This window comes from Nerophis ophidion, linkage group LG18 (genome assembly GCF_033978795.1).
Source record: "Nerophis ophidion isolate RoL-2023_Sa linkage group LG18, RoL_Noph_v1.0, whole genome shotgun sequence".
Taxonomy (NCBI): domain Eukaryota; kingdom Metazoa; phylum Chordata; class Actinopteri; order Syngnathiformes; family Syngnathidae; genus Nerophis; species Nerophis ophidion.
The window spans coordinates 31,108,042-31,120,273 of NC_084628.1; the positions used below are offsets into that span (position 1 = coordinate 31,108,042).

The following is a 12,232-nucleotide window of genomic DNA, read 5'->3' on the forward strand; positions in this document are numbered from 1 at the left end:
TCCTTTACACACTGATGTCGGTTTTTGATGCAGTACCACCTGACGGATCAAAGGTCCATAATATCATCGCTTACGTGCAGTTATTTCTCCATATTCTCTGAATCTTTTATTGATTTTACGGACCATAGATGGTAAAATACCTAAATTCCTTGCAATAGCTCATTGAGAAATGTTGTTCTAAAACTGTTCAACAATTTGCTTACAAAGTGGTGACCCTCACCCCATCCTTGTTTGTGAATTACTTAGCATTTCATGGAAGCTGCTTTTATACCCAATCATGGCACCCACCTGTTCCCAATTAGCCTGCACACCTGTGGGATTTTCCAAATAAGTGTTTGATTAGCATTTCTCAACTTTATCAGTATCTATAGCCACCTTTCCCAACTTCTTTGTCACGTGTTGTTGGCATCAAATTCTAAAGTTAATGATTATTTGCACACAAAAAAAGTTTATCAGTTTTAACATCAAATGAGTTTGAACGTCAACTCTCTTGCCATTGTAGCATAGTCATTTGAATATGGGTTGAAAAGGATTTGCAAATCATTGTATTCCGTTTATATTTACATCTAACACAATTTCTCAACTCATATGGAAATGGGGTTTGTAAATACCATGCAATGCATGATGGGAAAATGCCAAACTCTCTCCTCACTTATCCATGTTTGACTTTTAGCTGCTTGATGTCTGATTGATTACAAAACTTTAAAGTAAACAAGATAGGAGTCAACTGTCACATGCTCTTAAAGGCCTACTGAGATTTTCTTATTCAAACGGGGATAACAGGTCCATTCTATGTGTCATACTTGATCATTTCGCGATATTGCCATATTTTTGCTGAAAGGATTTAGTAGAGAACATCCACGATAAAGTTCGCAACTTTCGGTGCTAAAAGAAATGTCCTGCCTCTACCGGAAGTCGCATGTTGATGGCTCCTCACATATTCACATTGTTTTTAATGAGAGCCTCCAACAAAAAGTGCTATTCGGACCAAGAAAACGACAATTTTCCCATTAATTTGAGCTAGGATGAAAGATTCGTGTTTGAAGATATTGATAGGGATAGACTAGAAAAAAAAAAAAAACTACTTAAAAAAAAAACGCGATGGCATTGGGACGGATTCTGATGTTTTTAGACACATTTACTAGGATCATTCTGGGAAATCCCTTATTTTTCTATTGTGTTGCTAGTGTTTTAGTGAGTTAAATATTACGTGATAGTCGGAGGTGTACGTCCACGGTTGTGTTGACACTCAGTGTTTCAGGGAAGTCGACAGCAGCTGTATGGGCGGCACAAACTCAGCTGATATATGGTAGGAAGCGACTTTTTACCACAATTTTCTCACCGTAACCTGCTGGTTGACATTCGGTTGGGATCCATGTTCGCTGTGATCCATAGTAAAGTTTCACCTCCGTGAATTTTAAACAAGGAATCACCGTGTGTTTGTGTGGCTAAAGGCTAAAGCCTCCCAACTCCATCTTTCTACTTTGACTTCTCCAATATTAATTGAACAAATTGCAAAAGATTCAGGAACACAGATGTCCAAAAAACTGTATAATTATGCCGTTAAAGCAGACGACTTTTAGCTGTGTGTGTGTGCAGCGCTCATATTTCCTAACAGCCCGTGACGTCAAGCGTACATGTCATCATTACACGACCTTTTCAAGACGAAACTCCGGGGGAAATTTAAAATTGTAATTTAGTAAACTAAAAAGGCCGTATTGGCATGTGTTGCAATGTTAATATTTCATCATTGATATATAAACTATCAGACTGCGTGGTGAGTAGTAGTGGGTTTCAGTAGGCCTTTAAAGTTGAATTAATCTTGCTGTGCCAGCAACTTGAAGGTTCCAGAAAAGATGGCGTCCGACACATTAGACCTGCTAAATAGCTGTGATGATGTCTAAATCGCTGATGTATTGCCAATAAGGGGAGGGCCAGTCATACAGGAAGTAGACTTTTTTCCCTAACGCCGCCTTGTCTCCAGGTGACCCCCTGCCCACCTCCATGGCGTCGCAGCCCAGCCGCTTCCCCGACTACCTGGACGCCATCCCGGGCACGGACGTGGACCTGGGCACCTTGGAGGGTGAGAGCATGGCGGTGGAGGGGGAGGAGCTTATGCCCAGCCTGCAGGAGGCGCTCAGCTCGGACATCCTCAACGACATGGAGTCCGTGCTGGCGGCCACCAAGATCGACAAGGAGAGCTTCCTGACGTGGTTATAGAGCCCCGCCCCCCCCGCCTTCTCCCCTCCCCGGCCCCCTCCCCCGCCAGCGTGTGAAGGATTCGTGCTCCACGGTTCTCCTCCCTTCCTGTCGTCTGCGTCTCCAAGGCTGGCCCGTGAGCAGACAATAACCAAGCAAAGCGTCCTCGGAGGTTTTCACACGCCGCCCCCCCTCCCCCGCCATGGCGTGTGCGTGCTGTGTCGCCGTCTTCTTCTCTTGCAGGACAGCTTTAACTCGCCAGACATGATGTATCGGAGGACCGTACGGATTTGGAGCAGCAGGATAAGGGAGGCCCCCGGCGAGGACGCGTGTGATTGGTCAGGAGGGTCCTGGGGGGGCGGGGCCACCACGCCGCTGCTTGGCTGTGCCAGCAAGTCTAAGTTAAACTTTTTTAGTCAGGCCTTTTTTTCTGAAGAACATGCGAGCGACGCGAACAAGCGACGCGAACAAGCCACGCCTTCTCTTGCTCATCTCCTCCAATCAAAATGTATTTTTCATTTATGAACACATTTTAATGGGTTTTTTTAGGGATTTGTTAGCTTCTTGTATTATTCTTTTAGATGTATGATCTTTTCTTTCTGGCATCAGCAGACCAAGAACAAAATATCTCCCGACTATAGAGTGCAACGCTATATAAGCCACACCCACAATTTTTTTTTTAAGAAAAAACATAGTGTTCCATATACAAGCCGCACCGGACTATAAGCCGCAGGTATACACGTTATGGAATTCCTAATTTACACAGAAATCTTTTTTACATACCTTAATTGTATGCAAACGGTGTTTGTAACAGGGCAGTAAAACGGCTGATCAAACAAAACACAAATCAAGGTCATGGACCCACTAGCTACGCAAGCTAGCTCTCCAATCAGCTAAACAGACTCCATAACTTTAGCTAACATTTTGATGAATTTACGTAACAATTTGTGAAAGTGAAACACTACAAAAAGAATGTAAGTCAATAATACTAACACAAACACTAATAAACCTGTTAGCATATTAGCTAACCATTTCATTACGAAGGCACGTACAAATATGCATGTAAACACTCCTACAGACATCACACATGGGACGATTTAGTAAGTAAGAATTGTTTTAGTTTTATTGTAAAACTTACAAATGTTCCTTGGAGTGATGAATGACGAATCATTACGTGTAGAGATGTTAGGGATGACTAGAAGACCAAACAAAAATATGAAATCAAGAACAGTAAGCCAATATAACATACCTAAATTGTTCCCAAACAGTGTCTGTAACACGGCGGTAAAACGTCTGATCAAACAAAACAGAAGTCATGGTCATGGACCCACTATCTGCGCAAGCTAGCTCTCCAATCAGATGAAAAGACTCCATAACTTTAGTTGAGGTTTTGATTAATTTACTGAACAATTTGTGAAAGTGAAACACTACAAAAAGAATGTAAGTCAATAATACTAACACAAACATTCATAAACCTGTTAGCCTATTAGCTAACCATTACATTAGGATAGCAGGTACAAATATGCATGTAAACACTCCTACAGACATCACACATGGGACGATTTAGTAAGTAAGAATAGTTTTAGTTATATTGTAAAACTTACAAACTTTCCTTGGTGTGATGAATGAAGAATCATTACGTGTAGAAACGTTATGGATGACTAGAAGACCAAACTAAAATATGAAATCAAGAATAGTAAGCAAATATAACATACCTTAATTGTTCCCAAACAGTGTCTGTAACACGGCAGTAAAACATCTGATCAAACAAAACAGAAGTCATGGTCTTGGACCCACTATCTGCGCAAGGTAGCTCTCCAATCAGATAAACAGACTCCATAACTTTAGTTGACGTTATGATGAATGTACTTAACAATTTGTGAAAGTGAAACACTAAAAAAAGAATGTAAGTTAATAATACTAACACAAACATTAATAAACCTGTGAGCATATTAGCTAACCATTACATTACGACGGCACGTACAAATATGCATGAAAACACTCCTACAGACATCACACATGGAACGGTTTAGTAAGTAAGAATACTTTTAGTTATATTGTAAAACTTACAAACGTTCCTTGGAGTGATGAATGAAGAATCATTACGTGTAGAAACGTTATGGATGACTGGGAGACCAAACAACAATATGAAATCAAGAATAGTAAGCAAATAAAATATACCTAAATCGTTCCCAAACAGGGCAGTAAAACGTCTGATCAAACAAAACAGAAGTCATGGTCATGGACCCACTATCTTGTGCAAGCTAGCCCTCCAATCAGATAAAAAGACTCCATAACTTTAGTTGAGGTTTTGATGAATTTCCCAAATAATTTGTGAAAGTGAAACACTACAAAAAGAATGTAAGTTAATAATACCAACACAAACACTCATAAACCTGTTGGCATATTAGCTCACCATTACATTACGACGGCACGTACAAATATGCATGTAAACACTCCTACAGACATCACACATGGGACGATTTAGTAAGTAAGAATAGTTTTAGTTATATTGTAAAACTTACAAACGTTCCTTGGAGTGATGAATGACGAATCATTACGTGTAGAAACGTTATTGATGACTGGAAGACCAAACAAAAATATGAAATCAAGAATAGTAAGCAAATATAACATTCCTTAATTGTTCCCAAACAGTGTCTGTAACACGGCAGTAAAACGTCTGATCAAACAAAACAGAAGTCATGGTCATGGACCCACTTGCTGCGCAAGCTAGCTCTCCAATCAGATAAAAAGACTCCATAACTTTAGTTGAGGTTTTGATGAATTTACTGAAGAATTTGTGAAAGTGAAACACTACAAAAAAGAATGTAAGTTAATAATACTAACACAGACACTCATAAACATGTTTGCATATTAGCTAATGCTAACGACGCTAGCTTGGTTACATTAGGATAACACGTACAAATATGCATGTAAACACTCCTTCAGACATCACACATGGGACGCTTTAGAAAGTAAGAATTGTTTTAGATATATTGTAAAACTTACAAATCTTACTTAGAGTGATCAATGAATAATCCTTATGTGTAGAAACGTTACAGACAACTAGAAGAACAAACAAAAACATAAAACCAATAATAGTAAGCAAATAATTCCATCGCTGCGCAAGCTAGCTCTCGTCAGCTAAACAGACTTATTAATTCCACAGTGTCGTTTTGGTTATTTACTGAGGTTTTTGTGACAGTGAAACAATACAAAAAGAATGTCAGTCAATAATACTAACAAAGACACTTGTAAACCTGTTAGTATATTAGCTAACTATTACATTATGAAAGCACATACAAATATGCATGTAAACATTCCTACAGACATCACACATGGAACGCTTTAGTAAGTAAGAATAGTTTTGGTTATATTGTAAAACTTACAAACGTTGTTTGGAGTGATGAATGAAGAATCAGTACAAGTAGAAACGTTATGGATGACTGGAAGACCAAACAAAAATATGAAATCAAGAATAGTAAGCAAATATAACATACCTAATTGTTCCCAAACAGTGTCTGTAACACGGCGGTAAAACGTCTGATCAAACAAAACAGAGGTCATGGTCATGGACCCACTAGCTGCGCAAGCTAGCTCTCCAATCAGCTAAACAGACTCAATAACTTTTGTTGACGTTTTGGTGAATTTACTGAAGAATTTGTGAAAGTGAAACACTACAAAAAGAGTGTAAGTTAATAATACTAACACAGACACTCATAAACATGTTTGCATATTAGCTAATGCTAACGACGCTAGCTTGGTTACATTAGGATAGCACGTACAAATATGCATGTAAACACTCCTTCAGAGATCACACACGGGATGCTTTAGAAAGTAAGAATTGTTTTAGTTATATTGTAAAACTTACAAACCTTACTTAGAGTGATCAATGAATAATCCTTATGTGTAGACACGTTACAGACAACTAGAAGAACAAACAAAAACATAAAACCAATAATAGTAAGCAAATAATTCTATCGCTGTGCAAGCGAGCTCTCATCAGCTAAACAGACTTAATAATTCCACAGTGTCGTTTTGGTTATTTACTGAGGTTTTTGTGACAGTGAAACAATACAAAAAGAATGTCAGTCAATAATACTAACAAAGACACTTGTAAACCTGTTAGTATATTAGCTAACTATTACATTATGAAAGCACATACAAATATGCATGAAAACACTCCTACAGACATCACACATGGAACGCTTTAGTAAGTAAGAATAGTTTTGATTATATTGTAAAACTTACAAACGTTGTTTGGAGTGATGAATGAAGAATCATTACAAGTAGAACGTTATGGATGACTGGAAGACCAAACAAAAATATGAAATCAAGAATAGTAAGCAAATATAACATACGTTAATTGTTCCCAAACAGTGTCTGTAACACGGCAGTAAAACGTCTGATCAAACAAAACAGAAGTCATGGTCATGGACCCACTAGCTGCACAAGCTAGCTCTCCAATCAGCTAGACTCAATAACTTTTGTTGACGTTTTGGTGAATTTACTGAAGATTTTGTGAAAGTGAAACACTACAAAAAGATTGTAAGTTAATAATACTGACACACTCATAAACCTGTTAGCTAACGACGCTAGCCTGGTTACATTACGATAGCACGTACAAATATGCATGAAAACACTCTGACAGACATCACACACGGGATGCCTTAGTAAGTAAGAATTGTTTTAGATATATTGTAAAACTTACAAACGTTTGAGTGACGGATGAAGAATCATTTACAAGTAGAAATGCTATCGATGGCGAGAAGACCGACCGGCACTTCTACTTCTGGCTCGGCGCTTTAAACAGCAGGAAACACTGGTTGGCATTCACCCAGCAGTATTAGCTAACAACGTTCAAATGTAAACATTTACAAACGTTGCTTGGAGTGACGAATGGAGAATCCTTATGAGTAGGAACGTTATGGACGGCTCAGACGACCAAACAAAAATATGAAATCAAGAATAGTAAGTAAATATTATGTTACAGGTCTTGCCTTGGGTACCTGGTTACAGCTTATAGGTATCCCGCAATATGGACACAAGGATCCCAGATTGAAACGTGTTGTCGTTACAGGATTGTGTAGTTTGGGCGGGAGTACGTCAGTATACAGGAGAACTCCCAGGGTGAAACAGACCAACACTGCCCCCTACTGTCAGTAGTTAGTTGTGGTTTAGAAATCTGTTGAGATCCTAGTGTCACCATTACAACTCATTCACATGAATGCTATCAAAAACAAATGATAAAACAATAACAACTTTTTGTGGGTGTAACAATGACATACCTTAATTGTTTCCAAATGGTGCCTGTGCCAGGGCAGTAAAACGTCTGATCAAACAAAACACAAGTCATGGTCATGGACCCACTAGCTGCGCAAGCTAGCTCTCCGATCACATAAACAGTTAAGAATTGTTTTAGTTATATTGTAAAACTTCCAAACGTTGCTCGGAGTAATGGACGAAGAATCATTCAAAGTAAAAATGCTATGGATGGCACCCGCAGTGAGCGGACTCGTCCAAAAGATGGCGTCGTAGCACAAACAATAACACCTTTTCATTGTCTTTGATTGTGTTTCTAAAAAAAAATATTTGGCTGCCAGAATCCATAAAAAGTAGCGGCTTACAGTCCGGAATCTCTGGCATTATTATAAGACCTCACTAATATTCCTGAGCTGGAACCAAAAACGATGTGTTTGAGAGGTTCGTGAAGGGGGGCGGAGCCAACAAAGCTCAGACTTTTACTTCCTTTTTTGTGACGACGACTGAAGAAACAATCGCTTGTGGTCTCATCACCACTTCCTGTGGCGGACTCCAAAGATCTTCCAGGACTTGTGGTCCACTCGGACGGTCCGGGAGAGAAGGTTAACGAACAAAGTATAAGCGAGCCCGGAACAAAATGGCCACGGGAGGTTCTTTCTTTCTTTTTTTTTAGGCCTTTTTAAGGCAGAGCTTTTTTTTTCTTTCTCCACTTTTCCCTCATCTTTTTTTTTTTGGACCGTGTTTACGCCACAGCGCCCCCTGGTGGTGGGAGGAGGCTTTGGTCACGCTAACCCCCGAGTAGCATTAACGTGGAACATTTGAGGTATGTGGTGTAGTCTTTGAGGAGCGTGCCGGGAGAAGAAGGCGACTAGAAGAAGGTACGCCATTAAAAAGTCTGATTTGAGGCTTATTTAGCTATTATGGTAGCCCTAGAACTAATCACAGCCCTTTTGTATTTAGTTGTTTTCCTAAATGCACGTGAGATGAATTCATACCCAGTGATTCATTTTGTTGTTGTTTTTTATATAGATATGTGCATGTGTTGTAGAAGATCTGTTACATGATATAAATATATATATCCCTTCATATCAAACACTTTGAAATTGGCTTGAAATAAAGTATATACTTTGTGGTAAAACCTCCACTCTTTGGGCACGCAGTCGTCTTTATTTCTAATAATTGTGGATTTTTAACCCTTGAGTGGTGTTCGGGTCTGTGGGACCCGTTTTCATTTTTTTTTATTAAAAGAAAAATGATACAATTAATTAATTTTTCAAACTGAGACTAACTGACTTTGGCTCATTTTCTGTGATGATCATATATCAAAATACATATTTAATGACCATACACCACCCTAAACATTTCTATTACATATAAGATGACCCGGAGCTAATTGAAGTGTGGAAATTGATGTTCTGTGTACCACACGCAACCCCCACCCCCAACTCCCTCAACACACACACACACACACACACAGCAGGCCTAGACAGTAAGAGGACAGAGTGTTGGTATACCGAACATCAGAGAGTCAAATGTGCGAGAAAATGAGAGCAGACAAGGTTGACAAACAATTTTGCACACATACACAGCAGGCCTAGACAGGAGGACAGAGTGTAGGTACACAGAACATCACAGGGTCATATGTGCGATAAAATGAGAGCAGAGAGTGTTGACAAACATTGTTGCACGCACACACACAAACACACACAGCAGGCCTAGACAGGAGGACAGAGTGTAGGTACACAGAACATCAGAGGGTCATATATGCGATAAAATGAGAGCAGACAGTGTTGACAAACAATGTTGCACACTTACACACACACACACACACACACACACACAGCGGGCCTGGACAGGAGGAGGACAGAGTGTAGGTACACAGAACATCAGAGGGTCAAATGTGCAAGAAAATGAGAGCAGACATTGTTGACAAACATTGTTGCGCGCACACACACACAGCAGGTCTGGACAGGAAGAGGACATAGTGTAGATACACAGAACATCAGAGGGTCAATTGTGCGAGAAAATGAGAGCAGACAGTGTTGACAAACAATTTTGCAGACACACACACAAACTCACACAGCAGGCCTAGACAGGAGGAGGACAGAGTATAGGTACACGGAACATCACAGGGTAAAATGTGCGAGAAAACGAGAGCAGACAGTGTTGAAAAACAATGTTGCACACACACGCACACACACAGCAGGCCTAGACAGGAGGGGGACAGAGTGTAGGTACACAGAACATCAGAGAGTCTAATGTGCGAGAAAATGAGAGCAGACAGTGTAAACAAACAATGTTGCGCACACACACATAGTAGGCCTAGACCGGAAGAGTACAGAGTGTAGATACACAGAACATCAGAGGGTCAAATGTGCGAGAAAATGAGAGCAGACAGTGTTGACAAACAATGTTGCAGACACACACACGCACACACAGCAGGCCTACAGGAGGAGGACAGAGTGTAGGTACACAGAACATCAGGGGGTCAAATGTGCGAGAAAATGAGAGCAGACAGTGTTGACAAACATTTTGCATACACACACACACAAGTTCTAGACAGGAGGAGGACAGAGTGTAGGTACACAGACCATCGGAGGGTCAAATGAGTGAGAAAATGAGAGCAACAATGTTGCACACACACACACACACACACACACACACACACACACACACACACAGACACACACACACACACAGCAGATCTAGACAGGACGAGGACAGTGTAGGTACACAGAACATCAGAGGGTCAAATGTGCGAGAAAATGAGAGCAGACAGTGTTGACAAACAATGTTTAAACCTGGTGTGGGAATTGCAGGTGCAGAAACCCGAAAGAAGAATCCCTGTGTGATGCAGAAACTGGCAGAGAAATTTTCCGTCAAATGTTCATTTTGTTGTTACTCAGCCGGCGTTTGTGGGTCTGATGGAGCCGTTGCATTTTGTGGCTTTTAATGCCTCACAATCAAACACTTCTATGTTAAAATACTGAACAGATGTTTATTGAGATAAGGTAAACATCTGTTTAGTATTTTACCATAAAAGTGTTTTTATTGTGAAGCATTTAACGCCACAAAATGCAACGGCTCCATCAGACCCACAAACGCCGGCTGAGTAACAACAATATGAACGTCACACAAGGGTTAAACCTTTGGCGGCACATTCCGCATATTTTTAACTTCAATTAAAGGGTATCTGTACTTTTTTTAGGCATTTTTGTCAATCATTCACAATCCTTCTGTAAGACCAAATCTCTTTTTTCATGCATTCTAACTCGTACAACGCCAACAGTGCTCAATGTACATGTGGTGACCTGATTATTAACAGGTACTACTCATATTGTTATTATATGTGTTGATGCAGACAGACTATTTTAGCCAACCTAACTAGCTTATGCTGTTTTGTTGACATATTGAGCTGTTGCATGGTCTCTGAGTTGGTGAAAGTTAATTCTAGACAAGTGTTTTCAACCACTGTGCCGCGGCACACTAGATACAGTCTGGTGTGCCGTGGGAGATTATCTAATTACACATGTTTGGGTTGAAAACATTTTTTGCAAACCAGTAATTATAGTCTGCAAATGATGTGTTGTTGTTGAGTGTCTAAAGCTCGGCAGAGTAACCGTGTAATACTCTTCCGTATCAGTAGGTGGCAGCTGGTAGCTAATTGCTTTGTAAATGCTGGTAAAAAGGTGTCTTATGCTTAAACCAAAAACAAACCAAAGGTGAATGCCCTTTAGAAAAGGCAGTGAAGCTCAGGGGAGGCTATGCAGACAAAAAGTAAAACTGAACTGGCTACAAAGTGAACAAAAACAGGAATGCTGGACGACAGCAAAGACTTACTGTGAGCATAGACGGCGTCTACAATGTACATCCAAATATGACATGACAATCATCAATGTCCCCTCAAAGAAGGATAAAAACAACTGAAATATTCTTGATTTCTAAAACAAAGTACAAACCCCGTTTCCATATGAGTTGGGAAATTGTGTTAGATGTACATTCAAACGGAATACAATGATTTGCAAATCATTTTTAACCCATATTCAGTTGAATATGCTACAAAGACAACATATTTGATGTTCAAACTGATAAACTTTTTTTTTTGCAAATAATCATTAACCTTAGAATTTGATGCCAGCAACACGAGACAAAGTAGTTGGGAAAGGTGGGATTAAATACTGATAAAGTTGAGGAATGCTCATCAAACACATATGGGACATCCGACAGGTGTGCAGGCTAATTGGGAACAGGTGGGTGCCATGATTGGGTATAAAAGCAGCTTCCATGAAATGCTAAGTAATTCACAAACAAGGATGGTGTGAGGGTCACCACTTTGTAAGCAAATTGTCGAACAGTTTAAGAACAACATTTCTCAACGAGCTATTACCAGGAATTTAGGGATTTTACCATCTATGGTCCATAAAATCATCAAAAAGTTCAGAGAATCTGGAGAAATCACTGCACGTAAGCGATTATATTACGGACTTTGGATCCCTCAGGCGGTACTGCATCAAAAACCGACATCAGTGTGTAAAAGATATCACCACATGGGCTCAGGAACACTTCATAAAACCATTTTCAGTAACTACAGTTGGTCGCTACATCTGTAGGTGCAAGTTAAAATTCTACTATGCAAACCCAAACCCATTTATCAACGATAACCTGAAACGCTGCCGGCTTGGCTGGGCCCGAGCTCACCTAAGATGGACTGATGCAAAGTGGAAAGGTGTTCTGTGGTCTGACGAGTCCACATTTAAAATTATATTTGGAA

At 39.9% G+C, this 12,232-nt stretch overlaps 1 protein-coding gene across 2 annotated transcripts in view; it reads left to right on the forward strand.

Annotated features, from left to right (window-relative positions):
* yap1 (Yes1 associated transcriptional regulator) overlaps positions 1-8,605 on the forward strand; it is an 88,170-nt gene extending 79,565 nt beyond the window's left edge. For both annotated transcript variants that reach the window (XM_061877977.1, XM_061877978.1), the window contains one exon: positions 1,985-8,605. In XM_061877977.1, the coding sequence (XP_061733961.1) occupies positions 1,985-2,220 (236 nt within the window). In that variant the 3' untranslated portion in view covers positions 2,221-8,605. The remainder of the gene's footprint in view (positions 1-1,984) is intronic.
* Positions 8,606-12,232: the final 3,627 nt, after the last annotated feature.